The sequence below is a fragment of the Artemia sp. Qi Xiang Cuo genome, chromosome 10, assembly GCF_049724085.1.
Source record: "Artemia sp. Qi Xiang Cuo chromosome 10, ASM4972408v1, whole genome shotgun sequence".
NCBI classification, from domain to species: Eukaryota; Metazoa; Arthropoda; class Branchiopoda; order Anostraca; family Artemiidae; genus Artemia; species Artemia sp. Qi Xiang Cuo.
This window is the reverse complement of record NC_142803.1, coordinates 38,064,721-38,083,881: the sequence shown is the minus strand read 5'-3', so window position 1 is coordinate 38,083,881 and position 19,161 is coordinate 38,064,721. Positions and strand designations below refer to the sequence as shown.

At 36.5% G+C, this 19,161-nt stretch overlaps 1 protein-coding gene across 1 annotated transcript in view; it reads left to right on the top strand.

Annotated features, from left to right (window-relative positions):
- pico (ras-associated and pleckstrin homology domains-containing protein pico) overlaps positions 1-19,161 on the top strand; it is a 196,825-nt gene that overhangs the window by 5,216 nt on the left and 172,448 nt on the right. The window contains exon 2 of the mRNA XM_089096227.1: positions 3,836-4,155. Coding sequence (XP_088952353.1) covers positions 3,836-4,155 — 320 coding nt within the window. The remainder of the gene's footprint in view (positions 1-3,835; positions 4,156-19,161) is intronic.

The following is a 19,161-nucleotide window of genomic DNA, read 5'->3' as shown; positions in this document are numbered from 1 at the left end:
GGCGACGGGGGCTAGAACAAATTTAGCATGGCGATTCTCCAGAAAATTGAAGCTTTTTTGAATGTTCTAATATACTACAACACTTGTATAAATATTGAAATTAACCGTTCAAATACACAAGTATTTCTTACCGTTTGTGCGGGGTTTCGGACTTGGTCTAGTACAAATACGTTGCTTTACAAAAGTTTATTGAAGCTGTGGCTTTAGCTACTTTCGTCAGTCCTTTTTGGCCATTCAGGGGCCAAGAGGGGCTCAACAAATTTACAATTCCAGTTCGTGACGTTAGTTGCTCTGATTTGTTCTTTTGTGCATAATTTATTTCTTATTGAATTGTTTAGTTGCTTATAAGATAAGACTGGCGGATTTGGGGCATTTTTAAACTGTGGGCGAACTCACCAAACTAAGTCGAGCCTCATGCCACAGAGGCCTGAGGCTCCTCATTTGAAACCTTCGCAAAGTATTCTGCTTTGATTTCTCTTAAAAGTTTATGAAAATTCTAGGCATTGAAGCTCCGTATTCCTGCTTTATCTCTATTTCTTGTCCTCTACGGATTTCAGGATATACCTGAAATTTTACTTTTGATTCTATATTTTCTTAGACTTGAGACTACATTGTATTAAAAATCCAGCTGGATCAGATAAAAAGTCCCTCTCCAGAGATGGTAAAAGATAGATACAGTTTCTGAGTCCCTTTAAGGGTTCTAAACGGAATTTTTGACTGCAATGAGTGTTTTATTTAAAAAGAGTGTTGAAATGGCAAATCAAATGCTATATTTCACAATATGGACAAGGTCGACGTCATGCAATATGGATCTCCAATATTATGGAGGAAAAAAGAGGTAACTGGTGGCATGGACGAACAAGAATGGCCATAGGGCTTAAATTCGAATACGAGACAGCCCGTAAGCTACAATTGTGTCAAAAACAAATATGATGGGTGGGGGATATTGGGTAAAAACTATAGTACATTCACCTAGAAGTTGCTGACCCCTTATTAGTTTTGCCTGATGTCTCCGAAACCATTTTTCGGGATGAGAGTCGATATTTCCCTACTAGAGGATATATTCTATTAAAATTTCATTTTTATCGGAGGAATAAAAAATCTGACTTTGGCATATCACTAATTTCAGGTCCCCTTCCTAGACAAGAAATTGCTTTTCCTCTGATCAAGGCGACATTTTAATATGAAGTATTCTATAGTCTCGGAATACACCCAGCATTAAAAAGAGGTATTTCTTTTGAGAGGTACAAAGCAACAATTGAGAACTTGGAAAATTTACTGCCGCAAGAAAGGTTCTAAAAGGAATTGAGCCATTATTATGCTTGAAAGCAACATTGAATGGTAAATCAATGATCTTCATCTTTTAGAACTCTCAAGTGAAGTAGACTATGTGACGTCAAAACCTGCGGCCTGTTAATAGTCATTTCAGTTGGGTTTCAAGCTCTTTTTTTTAATTTCTGGAAAATTTGTTTCCATCATAATTTTTTAGTGCAAAGATAAAACTGAATAATAGTTTCCATTCTTCAATCAGCTTTAATTAATAAATTTTTCTCTCCAGACTTCCAGAACGCGATTTTAGACTTTAGGTTACCTTTAGGGGCCGCGCGTGGTTCGCTCCTCGTGAAAATGCAGCTATTGCTGGAACCATAATAATCTGAATGCTACCATACTTCTGAAGGCTTTTCAAATAATAGTGTATGTATTGAATTATTTCAGGAAGCAAGGACACGAGTGTTAGTTTGGTCTGAATTGACAAGATTCTCAAGCTTGATTGTTTTCATTTAGCGTGATTGACAGGGTAATTACAAGATACAGACAAATACGATTTCATTGCGATTACTTTTTCTCTTAGAAAATCTATCACGATTCAATTGTGATTATTCAAATGTGATAAAACTTCCCAACGACAGTATGTCCATATGCAATTACTTTGTAAATGGTAAAGTATACGGCACTAGACCCTTGAAGCCCAAACTGCTAGTTGCCGTTTCATGGCCTTTCAGCAAGGAAGTGCAATGGGAGGGGGGGGCTAGCCATCTTGTGCTTTAAATGACTATCCACAAATTAGATTGGGCAAGAATTCTATCCCTGGTGATTATTTTTGCCTGTCTATTAACATGATTTTCGCTTATACGGCCAAAGGAATTTGGTTAAAAATGACAGAGTACTAGGCTACTTGACTCCCTTTGTATTAAATTTTCGTAAACTGGGTTTACAGGAAAAATTTGTCAGTGGAGAAAAATCATCTTGACTGTTTTTTTTTTCTGGAAGCAGATAAAAAAGTAGCTGCCAGATAACTTAGATGAACCCTAATCTTCTTGGAATTTAGAATGAAAGCCGCGGGGATTGACCAAACTTGTTCCTCACTGATGTCAAAGAAAAAAAAAACCCTTGCTATAAGTGTTCGCATTTTTTGCCACATTTTACTAATTTATGGTATCTTTATGCTATAATTATCTAAAAATAGATGTTCTGTTGTGAGTCAATTGGCTAGGTCAATAGGTGAGTCAATAGGTCAATTGGCTAGGTTCTTTATTTGGTATGGAATTTTCAACGCCAGGCTAGCATACCAATATAATGCCTTTTTATTATATTTCCGTCTCATAACACAACTGTGCTCATAGATGCACAGAACCTCGATCCTAAAACATGACAGAGATGATAACTTTCTTTGAGTGAGGAGAGGGGTCCTAAGACCTTTTTTCAAAGGGAAGGGGTCTGATACGCATAAAAAGTTCTTTTTTATATTTAAATAAGATTTTTGCACATTTTAAGGATTTCGGCTAAATTTAAGGAAGATTTTTGGGACATTCTTGGAGAACGGGTGTCCCTTTGTCCAAATAATGTTGGCACGATTTTGACTTTGACTCAAATTCAAAGGGTATTATTTAAGCTATGGTCAGGAGACTTAGTCCCTCCAGTCACTAAAAAAAAGCACTGCTAAGAAAAATCGGAAGACTCCAAGGGAAATTTCCTACTCGCTTGTGTGTCAGGCATGGTCCCAAGCTAAAGACCTATTCGTTGCCCGTCATCTTCTCAATTCACTACAAACTTACAATTTTTACATCACATCTCTTCTGTCGAATTTGCTTTTTAGACATACCTGCCCTGAGACTGTGAACTACAGTTTTTTTGGGGGACTTCCTAAAAATTACCAAATCAGATTTTATGTTAAGAATGCAGTTTTTGTATATTTGACATCGTCCACCCCACTCCCCGCTTTATGCTCCCGAGCCCATTTTCGGCTCAATGTTAATTTGTACGGCTCTTATCGTAAATTAAGTCGGTAAGGCTTAACTTCCTCAGCTGTCAGGAGAAAACAAAATCTAGCTGAAACTGTGAGAAGAATTTTATACCAGTTTAATCACATATTACACATTTTTGGCTAAATAAGAATTTACCTTAAAAATAGATCAGATGATATACGAGAATATTTGTATATTTGATCTCGTATATTTGAAGTTAAGTAGCATTGCAAACTTTCTTTCTGATTTAGTAGTACAGTAGTTGTTGCTGCTTTTTTTCTTTTTGTTTATATTCTCCTTTTATCGAACTACCTTCTTTCTCAGTTGTCCTCTTTATTTGAAGCTCCGTGATTTGCTGTCACGCTTATACTAAGTCACTGTAAAAATTGAAGTACATAAAGTTAAATAAGTTAACCTTGCAGAAGAGAGTGAAGGCTGTTTCATAGAGAATATTACAAACTTTACGCGTCTTGGATCTTTTTAAGTCTTCTGAGGAGTTGTAAAATGTATGAACTGCCACGTCTCCCCGTCATCGGGCCAATGATGAAATGAACGGAGTCCCTGTATGTTATTTTTATTTCTTTTTTTAGGAGAAAAGTCTTTGTATCGTCGGATTGCAGTTTGGGTATCCAGCCGTTTAAGAGGTAGCGGTAGAAGGGTTGGTGACAAATTATTAGTGAGAGTACCCAGCGTCCACGTAACTATAATGAGAAGTTGCAGTTGTTTAAGCATTTCTAAAGAAACTGTCGTTTATGACAGACAGTCACTAATGGATAATTCTAGCGATCATGTAGGTCTGGCGAATAGTTTCCCCAAAACTAGTCTAAATATACCGAATGTATCTCGGTTCGGTGGTAGCTACCGCTCGATATTTGATTCAGATTCAGATAATGAATTGTTCGATAAAGAGGTAAGATTTGTGTTAATGCTTTTCTTTATAGTTAATTCTTTTAAATTTTACTAATCGTATTCTCCAGCAGGGTAGATTGATTTGTCTCCAAGGGAGCATGGGGTTATCCAGTTTTTTTTTTTTTAAATTTACGATAAAGCTAAGGAGAGGTGGAAAATTTAAGCATAAAAAAATAAGTCCTGCTTAGTGTCTGATCTGGTACAGTATATCTGTGGAGTACTCTGTCGAGATTGGATGGACTGAAGCCAGTGATGGCGGCCAAGTCATGCCCGGCAGTTGATCCCAGTGGACATATGAAGCACCGACTGTGGCACAAGAAAAGATCCCTATAGAGGGGTCCATAGAGGGATCCTGGGATTGATCCTCTATAGAGGAGCAATCCCAGGTGGGAGAAAGAAGTACTCTTAACAGTATTGGTTTTGAGGATTAAATGTCGCCTACCGTGGATGGCTGTCGAGTAATGGGTGCCTCTTCCCTCCATTTTTAGGGAAGAACGTTGCCTGCTCAAGCCGACTGGAATTGGCTGGCGGGGTTCTCGGAATGGGGAAATGACGTTGGACATCTTTACACTACCAAGAAATGCTCTTCAATAAAGGGGTGGGGGGGAATAGATAGGCTAGCCCTACATCGAAATACCAAGTCAAGACAGTCAACAGTAGCCAAGCGAGTATTTAGGTTATATCATTATCATTTTTTGGTGGTGTTTGGGAAGGCCAGTAGTCCAGTGGTGACTCTGGCCTCTCTTGCGTCCGGGGCAAAATCTTGATTAGCGCCCCCCTTCCCCCACAAAATTTGCAGGTCAAATTTTCATTTATTAACAAAATTATGTTTAATTTATTATTTAATAGTTTATTTTTATTTGTTTTTTAATTATTACTTAAATAATTTAATTGTTTAATTATTATTATCTAAATATGACTGATTGACTATTTTTATTTATTCTATTAATTAATTAATAAATTACTAATGCCCTCTTCTTTATTTTGATTAAATGAAATTTCAAGAATCACAAAATGATTATGTCCTTTAGATTACTTATTTGAAATTTTGTAACCCTAAAATTTCTGCGCACGGGGAAAGTGGGGAAACTATGCTAGCCTATGTATTTTCTTTGTAAAAGATTCTTCTAGAAATTAGAACTTTTGACGTTCAAGATTTTTGTGGTGTTGTGGCAGTAACAACGTGCATCGCAATGCTTTTTCTTGTCTGACAGATTTCTTAAGTTTAGACAGGATTCAGCTTCAACGATTTCCCTAACTCCTAAAAATGTGCCAAAGTTTTGGTAATTTACCCAAATAGAATTCTAATGGGGCTCTTTATAATGAGTAGGTCTTAGATCCAGGGTAAATTTGTAATGTCTTTTTAGACTGTGTAATGTATGGATGTGTAATTGAAGGGCAGTTCGGAAGAGAGGCTATTTAGGGACCAATGACGATCAGACCGTACCTGGTACTTTTTTGGGGGGGGGTTATGATTCTCAACCCCCTTCTATCAAAAGATGCATTAAAATGAAAAATATGGGGAGGCCTAAAATAGTACTGAATGTTTCTTCTGTGTTCGTACCTATAGTCACCTCACCTCCCAATACTCCTAGATACTGTTTAAAAAGTTTCCGTCTGTCTGTCTGGCTTTCGCTCTCTTCATTTTCTGGTCTACGCTGTAGATTGGGCAATCTACACAAACATTATTGATAAATAATTGAATTTTTTCTCAGTCAAGGTGACAGGTGTAAAAAAACAAAACAAACCAAAATGACGCAATAACATGACATAGGAAAGTTATTGGGCCTTTTGCGCAGTCTAAACAGCACATAAAAAAACCCGATGCGAAACGGTTATTTTTACAATGTAGCCAAATTGGCTATCATATGATTTTGAATGGTGTCACGCAGCCTCCTGTAGGAAGTTGGGAAATGTATCTATTGAACATGGGTTTATATAGAAGGACGTTTTTTGGGTAAATCGCTTTATCAAACAGTTCGTGGTAACGAACTGTCAGTAAGGAGGGACTCGGCCCAATAGTAACCGAAACTCCAAAAAACAGAATTTTAATATCAATAGATACATCAAAAGAATTGGATTATTATGCTGATTTTAAATATAGGTAGCCTACTTGCATATTATACTGACAACACCCAAGAAGCGAAGTTAGGTTAGTCATTCTTACTTCATAATATGCAGAAGAATAATAGCTCACATTTTGCATGCAGCCTCACTATATATTACCCTCCCCCCCCCCCACCTTAACGTGCAAATATATAACCCAAGTTTCATATTATCAATGCTCATATTGTATTATCAAGTACCTCAGTAAATTGATCAGAACTAATCATTTCTGATATCAACATATCATGGACAAATGTTAACAAAACCCTCCTATCAATTTGAGAAAAAGCAGTCCCGTGTCATCTACTGAGAACACTTCCATTCCTCACAAAGGATGTAAAGAGAATAATTAAAAGGAAAGCCAGAGCCTGGAAAAGTTACAACAAGGAGAAAACAGAGGGAAACTGGCAGAGGTACGCAAAGGCTTGGAACCGCGCCTCCAATGTAGCTAGGAAACTGAAGTCTGAACATGACGAGAAGCTTGCCACAGATATCAAGGCAAAAAAATCCTAACCGTCACCCATTCCTGACCTCAAACATAATGGCGTAACCCCCTCATCGCTGGTAGATAAGTCTAAGCGTATTGAATACCCAGTTTGCCTCTGTTTTCACCATCCCATCTTGTCCAACTACCCCTGCAGCACCATCAAATTTAATGTCCAATGCCAAAATTGTCAATTACTGAAGAAATGGTCTTAGATAGACTTGATGTTAACAAATCCAAAGGATCAGATGGGATACACCCAAGGCTCCTCAAGGACTGCCGAAATGTTCTCAGTTCTGTTCTGTGTAGTAGACTCTGCTAACTGTCCCTAAAAAATTGAGAACTACTGTCAGATTGAAACATATCCTATATCATACCAATCCACAAAAAAGGCCCAAAGATATTGCAGAAAATTACTGTCCCATCAGCATCAACTCTGCAGTTGTAAAGGTGCTCAAGACATTTGTCAACAGAGCTCTAATTTGGCACTTTGAAATTAACAACATTCTCACTTCCACTCAACATGACTTCAGATCTTCAAGATCCTTTGATACTAATCTAATACAGACATATGAGTATGTTGCATCATTGTTGGATAAAGATTTTCCTGTCAACATGGCGCTCCTGGACCTCTCCAAAGCATTTGATAGGGTTTGTCATGAATTCCTCATTATTTAACTAAAAGCAGCAGCTGTTGATGATGTTATTGTCCAGTGGATACGGAGTTTCCTTTCAGAAAGAACACAAGTTGTAAGAGTTTATGAATCTCCAGATGTCCCTCATTTCTCCTCGTCTACAATTGTTTTAAGCGGTGTTCCCAGGAGACCATTCTTGGGGCGAGACTTCAACCCAATCTTCTCTCGAACCTCCTCAGGACTTGGGTGATACATGGCTGCTCTCTTTCAATGCAGATAAATACCACGTAATCCACTTCGGCAATAATAATACATATCAGTAATACCATCTCCAAGGGTAATTCCCCTTTTGCAGTCTCTGAAGAAAGACATCTTGGAGTCATTGTTGATCGTCAACTAAGCTCAGCACCCATGCCAAATCTGTATCGTTGTCTGCCCTCCAATCTCTCGGAATGATCGAAAGAACTGTCTCCAGCAGAACCCAAGTGTGTTTATGAAGCTCTACAAGGCACTAGTTTGCCCGCGCCTAGAGGTTTGAATGTCCCTGGCGTCACCCTATTTCAAGAAGGACAAAGAAATACTAGAAAGAGTACTACGAAGAGGAACCGAAATGGTCGAAGGCCTCAAACAAATACCATACGAGAGCGTTTACGTCACTTGAAGCTTCCTATTCTCATATACCGGAGGAAACATGGTGACATGACTATGACCCACAAAATTATTTCCAAAAATATTCTCCCTTGTCTCCTTGCCCCCCTCCCTAGAACGTTATTTGAGGGCGTTCCTAGAAAATCTTCAAGAAACGCTCCTCAATCCGAGAAAGAAGTAATTTCTTTAGACAGCGAGTAACAAACTTGTGGAATCAGCTCTCTGAAGATACAGTGGCTGCTGATTCGACAGGTGCATTCAAGCGAAATCCTGACAAAGAATGGCTACAACAAGAGTTCCTGTATGAAGAGTCTAATTCTGGAAAATCCTAAAAGCGAAATCCTGACAAAGAATGGCTACAACAAGAGTTTCTGTATGAAGAGTCTAATTCTGGAAAATCCTAAATAAGAAAACAAAATTTTAGCTTTTCACGAAACAAAAACATTATTTATTGGAAATGTATGGTTAGGAATAGCCCCCTCCCTGTGTCGCCTCTTGAAGAGTCTAACTCGCTCCCTTCTAGAAACCATAGTTTTTTTCCCAATTAAATTTTTTTCTGCTATAAACGTTTAAAGACGTCCCCCATTCTTTTTCATTGCCAGAAACCTTGCCCTTCTCCAGCTTTATATGCAGGTATCTCAAGTTGTAAAAAATAGGCTATTAATCGTCTAAAGAGTAATAAAATCCCGACCTCAAAATACATTACTCAGTCTCATTCCCCTAACCCCTTCCCAGGAAAGTAAAAAAGTAGCTAAACTGGAATATGCGAGAATTAAACCCTACGGTCACTAAACTTCGGAGTTACAACTAGGGGGAGGTGGATACATTTTCTTTGCTTAATGAATCAGTCCCCTTTCATTAGTAAGTTAATTTTCACGTACAGAAGCAGTTTGTTTCACCTTAGTGTGCTGTTGTTAGAAGCGCCCCTTTAACTTACGCACAATCTCCACCCACCTCCCAAACAAACACTGACTTCAAAAGGGAAGCAATCACATTTTGAATAAAAAATATTTCGTCTGTTTTCGCAAATCAAAAGATTTATTATGGGTGGCAATTCTGGAAAATCCTAAAAAAAGACACCAAAATTTTAAATTTTCATGGAGGAAAAACACTATTTATTGGAAATATATGGTTAGAAATAGCCCCCCCCTCCCCGCGTGTACCCTCTGGAGGATTCTAACTCGCTCCCTTCTAGAAACCATAGTATTTTTTAATCCCTCAATTAAATTTTTTCTGCTATAAATGTTTAAAGACGTCCCCCATTCTTTATCATTGCCAGAAACTCTCCCCCTCTCCAGCTTTCTATGGAGGTATCTTAAGCTTCTAAAATTACGGTATTAATCGTCTAAAGAGTGATAAAATCCTGGCCTCAAAATACATTACTCAGTCTCATTCCCCTAACCTCTTTCTAAGAAAGCGAAAAAGTAGCCAAACTAGAATTTAAGAGACATAAACCTGACAATCACTAAACTTCGGGGTTGCAACTAGGTGGAGGTGGACACATTATTCTTTGCTTAATGAATCCGTCCCCTTTCATTAATAGGTTACATTTCACGCGAAGAAACAGTTTGTTTCACCTTAGTTTGCTGTTGTTAGAAGCGCCCCTTTAACTTACGCACAATCTCCACCCTCCTCCTCCTAAATAAACACTGACTATTCAAAAGGGAAGCAATCACATTTTGAATATAAAAGTATGTCCTCTGTTCTCGCAAATCAAAAAAATTTATTATGGGAAAAATATCTTATCAGTTTTGCGGACAAAAGCAAAAAGACCTTTTCCGCTGAAATGCTGCTAGAAATAACACTCACGTTCAGAACATACAGGTTTTTCGAATTATAGGGTTAAAACCGTGGGGGCAAAATTATTTTTTGTGTAGATAAATTTATCACTGAAGGGGGGAGGGGAAATAGGCTTTTAAATGCTAATTTCATGTAGGGAATAATATCTGCCAAAAAATGAATATGGTCAACTTAATGTATGGAGGGGATATAGAAAAGGAGGCTTAGTTTCGATTAGCAAAAGTTCTAATAGTAATATAGATAACAGACTTACTTCTTGATATTGAGACATATTCGCTTTTTAGAGAAAGCGAATGTCTTTTTTGTCACTTTCAAAACGTTATGTAAGATTGTTGCTAAATTCCCGTTCTATCTTCTATTGTTAGTGCCCTGGACATAAAGGCATTGCATGGGGCTTCTATTTATAGTGCCCTTTGGGACAAGGGCATTGTATGTGGGTTTAGTGGCCCTTGGACAAGGGAAGGATAAACAGGGAATAAGCTAGGGGGACTGGATTTCCAGGACTTCTGATAGAAAACAATAGACGTCTAGGCTCTATAACGGTTCTCCTTATACAAAATGGGTGTAAATCGAGACAAAACAAAATGGTCGCTTGATATATCGAGGAATATTAAGCTAATATAGGTTTTAAGAAGAATCTTAGGTTTTTAAATGGAAATGTAGGTTTTTAGGGGATATGTATGTTTTTAGGGGAATCATAGGTTTTTAAATGGAAATGAAGGCTTTTAGGGGAAATCATAGGTTTTCAAATGGAAATGAAGGGTTTTAGGGGAAATGTATGTTTTTTCTAATTCAGAAACAAGATTGTGTCATCCATATTTCACCTGGTCAAGGAAACAGGGGCGTTTCTCCTCAAAATATAAACATTGTCGTAATATCTGGGACCGGTAGAATTCCTGGCTATCTGACCTGCAGAATATATTATGCACTCGCTATTGGAGCATTAGGGAACCATCCTGGAGAAGCTTCAAGCTCCTATATACAAAAATGTGGAATTTTGCATTTTTTGTCAGAAGAAAGGACACGGATGCGTGTTTTATTTGTTTGTTTCTTTGTTGTTTCCCCAGGGGTGATCGTATCAAACTAATCGTCCTTAAAGATCGGGAAAGAGGGTGCATTCGAACGGAAATTGAAAGTTTTGGTGCCCTTTTTAAGTGGCCAAAAAGATTTGGCAACTGACCCCCTCCCATGCATCTTTTCCCCCGGAGTCGTCCGATCAAAATTTTTAGATAGCCATTATGTTCAACATAGTTGATAAATACATTGACTATGCCTTTAGGGATAACATGACCCCACATAGCCCATGGGGAAAGGGCTGTAAGTTATGAAATTTGTCTTTTGCTTGCGTATAGCATTTGTTATTAGGAAGTGTACGGGACATTTAGGGGCGGGGGATTTTGTGCCCGGGGTGAATTTTCATGGGGATGCAAATTTCCAGGGGGCAAACTTTCCAGGGGAAATTTTCACACCGGGGAGATTTGACATAATTTCTATACGAAATTCTTTTTATTTGTCTTACTTTCTCTTTGCCAGCTCAATTTTGCAGATGTTCCGGGGGAAATTTTCAGCGGGTTTGGATTTCCGGAAAAAATTTCCACGAAAGGAGGGATTTCCTGAATGATCGAAAAGACGATTCGAAATTGAAGTCTTTTCAAATCAAGGTATGTCAAGGAGAATTTTTCAGGCTGAATCGTCCACAAGAAATTTTAAGGGGGGTATTTTCCGCGAGGGTGAAATTATCCGGAGGGAATTTTACGGGGATGGGGTGTATTTTACATGGAAGGAACTTCTCACAGAGAAGTTTCCCATGAGTTTTTGGGTGATTGGGGACATCACCCAGTTTTTTCTGGGGAGGTGAGCCAGATTTATCAGCATTATTTGAAAAACGATCAGAAATTGAATAAAGAAGAAAGTTTTTTTCAACTAAAACTAACGTACAATTTTAAAACTCAAAACGAATGAAAATTATATATATATATATATATATATATATATATATATATATATATATATATATATATATATATATATATATATATAAACATATACATATATATAAATATATATATATATATATATATATATATATATATATATATATATATATATATATATATATATATATATATATATATATATATATATATATATATATATATATATATATATATATATATATATATATATATATATATATATATATATATGTGAGTCCTAAAATTTAAATCATGCAGGCACCATTGATTCTGCGCCTTTGATTTGGACTGGAGGATACAAATTTGCAAGAATAATCTTTCTGTGGTAAATAAGATAGAATCTATTTTAGAGATAAAATACCTCATGCCAAAATTATTCATTTATTTGATGTCAAAACTGAGTTACATTTCAAAGTTTTGAAAATATCATTTTCAAGGTGCTATTTCAAAACCGCGCTTGCAATAAAGAAGTGTCCAAAATAACGTTATATTTAGTTTGTCGGATATTATATTTCAAACTACTAAGTTACCCTACCATAATTTTGTTTCTAAAGTGTTACATCATCATCATATTTTGGTATATTTTATTAGAATTAACCCAACTTCACTTATTGAGTGCGTTCCTTTTAACAGACAAGTAGCCTACCCTTTCTTTTTAAAACTCATAGGGTGCCAAAAGGGAATTTGACTTTTGACAATTCCAGAAATACCAGATCTTTACTGGAAACCGTGTGATTGGCAGGATTTTTTTTTTTGGGTTAGGAGCCATTATATTTCCTTTTATCACAAAGGGGGGGGGGGATAATTTGAATAGTCCCCCCCCCCGTCTGCGGTCGTCCCTGCCTTCGGGAACCTCTAGTGTTTACTTTCAGTAGCCTATACGCTATTCCAGTACTATTTCTATTAACTTTGCCCCATGAAGATGAAATTGCACAACTTCTTAACCGAATACGTGCCTATATCTAGTTTTTTCGATGCACAACGCTCGAATCTATTCTGAAATTTGCCTCCAAGCTTTTTAGCTTGCATGAAATTAAAGGAAATAACAAGAATTGAACAGCGGGGAAGTACCGTAAATTATTCCATACATAAGTGTTTTTTTTTACTCGTTTAAAAAGCAAGAGTTTTATTTCGTCTTTAATCAGTCAGTATTAATATGAATTAATATTTTCGTTTAGTAGAAGGTATTTAAAAAATTAATATTTTAGGATGTTTCAGGAACGATTATGTAGGTAATCGCTACGTATTAGTCGTTTTTTTCCCAGAATAGTGATTAATATTTGTAACGGTTTATATTTTTGTTTATTATGTTAAATAAAGTCAAAGTTTAAAAAGTTTTTAGGGAATCTTTGGTGTCATTATAGTACTATTATTTTTTGTTGTTGGATTAGTCAACGATAAAATATTCCCTCTGGTTTTAAGATTTAAAAAATATTTGGAAAAAAAAAACAAAAAAAAAACGCTGAGATTTGCGTTGAGCAGTTGTTGAATAACGAAGGTTCTGATTGTCCCTGATAGCATTTGATTATTATAGTATTAGCAATGTTAATGAGACTGACGCAACCTTTCCCTTGGAATCAGGGTCGTATCCAGGATTTTTTTTGGGGTGGGGTGGGGGGCTACAAAAGAAACTAAAAAACGTGTCAAAAATCTGTTTATATTGATTTTTTTTTACGTTTTTGCGAGTCGGACAAACGGCTCTAGGCGTTAACCCTGCGGAAAATACCTCCCCCATGGAAAATAACCCCTAGAAAATGCCCATTCTTCGTGGAAAATACTCCCCGTTGAAAATACAACCCCCTCCCCACCGTGGAAAATACCCCCGTGGAAAATGAGGCTTTCTAAATTTGAGAATTTTATTTGAGTTTTGTTTTTTATTTTCCGTAGGGGGAAGGAATTTTGGTACTTGTGTATTATGCGCCACTTGCTCAAGTTCACGCTGTGTACAACTCGAGAACAAATGATTTCTTCGTTAGTTTCTTTCAGCTTAGGGCAAGACAAGACGAAGACAAGTGGCAGAATAGATGGGAAAGTATAATTTGGGCTATATATTTGCCCATAAGAGGGGGGGGGGTAAAGTATTTGGACAGTTTGGAAGTCAGAAAAAAATTCTTGTTTTCACAGCGCAAACATGAGTGAGTGGAGGATAATACACAAGTACCAAAATGTCTTCCCCCTAAGGAAAAAAAACTTAAAATAAAATTCTCAAATTTGGAAAGCCTTATTTTCCACGGGGGGAGGGGGTTAAACGCCGGCCGCCATATTTTACACACATGAATAAAGAGAGTTTCAAACTGATAGAGGAAATTATAATAGTCTTGGCCCAAGACTTTATTGGCTCTAAAACTTAGTTGTGCCTCCTCAAAAATCCTTTTCATAATACATGTAAGACCTACTGATTGAATTCTTTTCTAAGTTCACCTCATCCAGGTTTCGATATTTGTCACGTCTGCAAGGTTTCTGCCATATGCTGCTATACATATCTTTTCCTGTTATTAATTTTACTGAAAACCAATTACTGAACACCAATTTTATGACGAATATTTTATTTGTACTTAACATTGAAAATAAACATTAAAATTATAGTAACATTTTGAACTGATGAGCTTTCAGCAATTAATATCATTATACATCAAATATTCAGTTTATATTATTAGCTCTTTTTAAAGTTGTTAAAGACGAATATTGTTTCCCTACAAACAATTGTTTGGATACTGCCTCCTTTCCTAACTGTAAATTAAATAAAAAAAAAACAAGTTTTTTAAACTGAAAGTAAGGAGCGACATTAAAACTTAAAACGAACAGAAATTATTCCGTATATGGAAGGGGCTGTCCCCTCCTCAAAGCCTTTCTCTTTACACTAAAGCTTGTTATTTTTTTAACAAATACAGTTTTGAGACAGAGTCAAACTTTAGCGTAAAGAGCTATGCGATGGGGAGGAGACAGCCCCTTTCATATACGGAATAATTTTTGCTCGTTTTAAGTTTTAATGTCGCTCCTTACTTTCAGTTTAAAAAACTTGTTTTTTTTATTTAATTTCTGATCGTTTTTTAGTTAATGCAGCTTTTATTTTGGTTCACCGTCATTGAATAAGTAAACAAAATTTTGTTCCAATTCTTTAAAAATGACCCCTTAATCACAAAGGCCGTTAATTAGAATAAATAGCTCTTATGACAGTACTAAAAAATCTTTGGCTTAAAGAGCGAGGCATTGACTAGAATGTGAACCCAATCATATAACTAGTATTTTTTATTCGTTTTAAGTTTTGATGTTGTTCCTTACTTTCAGTTGAAAAACTTGTTTTTCTATATTTAATTTCTGATTTTTTTTTAAATAATGATGGGAAATCCGGCGCCCCCTTCATAGTAATGACCCTTCCCCCATGAAAACTTCCTTCATGAAAAGATCCTCCCACATAACCCCTGACCCACCCCCACCCCCACTACCAGAAAAAATTCCCTCTTAAAACGTCTGTATACTTCCCAATAACCAATACTATATGTTAACATTGGCTAAACTTCATAACTTTCAGCCCTCCCCCTGGAGGCTTTGAAGGATTAAGTCATCCTAAAAGACATATTTATAATATTTTCGACCATGCTGAACAAAATGACTATCTCAAAATTTTGATCGGATGACTTTGGGAAAAAATGAGTGTGGGAGGGGGCCTAGTTGCCCTCCATTTTTTGGTCACTTAAAAAGGGCACTAGAACTTTTAATTTCCGTTCCAATAAGCCCTCCCACGATATTCTAGGACCACTGGGTCGATACGATCACCCCTGTGAAAAAGAAAAAAAACAACAAAAAAACAAAAAAAAACAACAAAAAAACAACCTCTACAGCTTGAAACCTCTACAGTATGGTTCTCTGATACGCTGAACATGATGGTGTGATTTTCATTAAGGTTCTATAACTTTTAGGGGGTATTTCCCCCTTTTTTCGAAAATCAGCCAAATATTCTCAGGCGCGTAACTTTTGATCGGTAGTACTAAACGTGATGAAAATTATATATTTGAAATCAGCATTAAAATCTAATTCTTTTGATGTATCTATTTGTATCAAAATCCCGTTTTCTAGAGTTTCGGTTACCATTGAGCCGGGTCGTTCCTTACTTACAGTTCGTTACCACGAACTGTTTGATAAAAACCAAAAGCCTTTGGCGCTTGACTGAGTCATTGGCGCTTAACTGAAAACGGATTATATTACAAATATTTTCTTTTCCAGTTCTTACAGTATTGAAAACAAAAATACAATTACAGTGAAATAAATTCTTGAACTGATGGATCTTTCAACTATTAATATCATTATACATCTAATATTCAGTTTGATGTTGTTTATACTTTCCAAGACTGTTAAAGACCCGTATAGTTTTCAATAAAGTGCCAATGACGCAGTAGGTTTTAGACTTTTACAGTCAGAGAAGGAGGTCATACCCAAGCTCATGTTTGTGGTGATTTTTGTTCGTTTCAAGCTTGATTTGCATATTCAATGTAAGTTTCACTCGTTTTAAGATTTATTTATTAATTTATGTTTGTTTATATTTATATTATTTATGTTTGTTTGCATTGATTGTTTATTTAATTTCTGTTCGTTTTTAGTTTCATTTATACTTCAATAGGAAATTTTTTTTTTTCGTTTTAAGCTTGGTATTCATATTTAATCTAAGCATTACTCGCTTTAAGATCTATTTATTCATATATATCATTACTTTTTGTATGTTTATGCTATGATTGTTTGTTTAATTTCTGTTCGTTTTGGGTTTCATTTATTCTTTAATAGTAATTTCTGGTCGTTTTGAGTTTGAATTTTAACCGGTACTTCTATCTTCTGAGCTTAAGTTTAAAATGGGCCTTTACTTTTAAGTTTTTAAAAATTTTACTTTAGCTAAGTTTTTAAAAATTCCTCATTTCAAAGTCAAACTTAAAAAAAAATAAATCAAATATTCATCAAAGTAACAAAACTGGTATCAAAGTAACAATATCCAAGTAAAAAAATGGGTTTGTGTCAACCTCGGAGTTTTATTATCTGATGTTTGAACTATTTTTAACAAAATGGTTGTTTCAAAAATTTATCGTATGGGTTTGGGGAAAAAAAGGGCGTGGGAGGACTAGATTAATCTTCGGTCTCTTTTGACTCTTTAAAAGTGAACTAGAACTTTCAATTTCAAATCAAATGAGCCCTCTCCAAAGTTTATACGAGTATCCCTTCCATAAGAACTATATATGACCCTAGAGCATTACTCATAACGCCTGTCTCCGGGCCCTGGCGGTTTCCGTCGACAAAGGAATTTTTCTTATCTGACCTTTGAACTATTTTTAATGAAATCGCTATTATAAAAGTTTTATCGGATGGGCTTGGGGAAAAAAGGATGTGGGGGGGGGAGGACTAGTTGCCCTCGCATATCTTTTGACTCTTGAAAATTCAACTAGAACTTTCAATTTCCAATAAAATGAGCCCTTTCTGAATTTCATACGGACATCCCTTTTACAAATACTATAGACGCTCCCATGATAACACTTATAACTCCTGTCCCCACGGGCTCTGGGGGGCGTTTTTTGTATATAGTTTTTGAACCATCCCCTACCATGAGGTGCTATTACCATATGTAGCTGACACGGTTGGGGAAAAAAGAGCATGGAGGGGGGAGCTGGTTTGAATCTTTTTAGTCTTGAAAATTAAACTACAACTTTCAATTTCCAATCAAATGACCCCTCTATGGAGTTAATACGAGCATCCCTTTCATAAGAACCATACACGCCTTTAGGGTATAACTTAGAACGCCTTCTCCCGGGCCCTGGGGGGTTGCATTGGGACCGGAGTTTTTCTTATCCGACCTTTGAACTGTTTTTTTTAACAAGATGTCAAAATTTTCATCAGATGGGTTTTGAAAAAGAAGTTTTTTTTTTGGGGGGGGGATAGCTTCTTTCGGATCTCTTTTTACTATTAAAAAGTGAGCTCGAACTTTCAATATCCAATCAAATGAGCCCTCTCTGAAGTTTATACGAGCATCCTTTCCATAAGACCCATATATGTCCCCAGGTCATAACTTACAACGGCTGCCCCGGGCCCTGGGGGGGTTGTGTCAACACCGGAAGATTTGTTATATGATCTTTGAACTATTTTTAACAAAATAGCTGTCTTAAAATTTTTATTGGATGCATTTGGGAAAATAGGGTTTAGGGGGGGGGGAAGCTGGTTACCCTCCCACATTTTTTGACGCTTAAAAAGTGAACTAGAACTTTCAATTATCAATCAAATGAGCCCTCTCTGAAGTTTATACAACAATGTTTTCTATACAAAACCTTATATGCCCCCAGGGCATAACTTACAACCCTTGCCCTGTGAGGGAGTTGTCATCCTCAAAGACCTAATTTCCAGAACTTAAAACTATGTTTAATAAAATGGCTGTCTAAAAATTTTTAGTGGATGTGTATGTGGAAAAAGTGGGCGTGTGAGGGGGGTTAGTTACCGTCCAATAATTTTCGTCTATTAAAAAGGGCACTAGCCCTTTGAATTTCCAATCAAATGAGTCTTTTTGAAGTTTTTACGACACCGCCTTCTATAAAAAACCTTATATACCCCCAGGGTATAACTTAAAACCGTTGCCTTGAGGGTTGTTGGGGAGTGTCCTCCTCAAAAACATATTTTCTATCCTAAAATCGACTACGCTTAATAAAAGAGAAATTACCAAATTGTAATTTCATATATTTGGGAGATTGATGGGCGTGGGAGGACAGCTTGATTCCGGACAATAACTGTTAACTAATAAAAAGGATTCTAGCTATTCTAATTTCAGGACAAAAATGCCTGTTTTGAATTTTCTAAAAAAATGCTTTCTATAAAAAACCTTATATGCCCCCAGGGCGTAACTTAAAACGCGTGCCCTAAGGGTTGTGGGGGAGTGTCCTCCTCAAAAGCATATTTTCTATTTGGAAATCAACTACGCTGAACAAGATGGCTATCTCAAAATTTTGATTGGATGTGTTTGGCGGAATGATGGGTGTGGGGGGTGGTGCTAGTTGCTCTCCAAACACTTTCGACTATTAAAAAGCGCACCAGCCCTTTGAATTTCTAATCGAATGAGCCTTTTTTGCAATTTCTACGACACCGCCTTCTATAAAAACCTTATATGCCCCCAGGGCATAACTTAAAACCCTTGCTCTGAGGGTTGTGGGGGATTGTCCTCCTCAAAAATATATTTTCTATCTGGAAATCAGCTACGCTTAACAAACTATCTATCTCAAAATTTTTTTTGGTTGTTTTTGGGAGAATGTTGGGCGTGGGGGGGGGGCTAGTTGCCCCCAAATCACTTTCGACTATTAAAAACGGCACTAGCTCTTTTAATTTCCAATTGATTG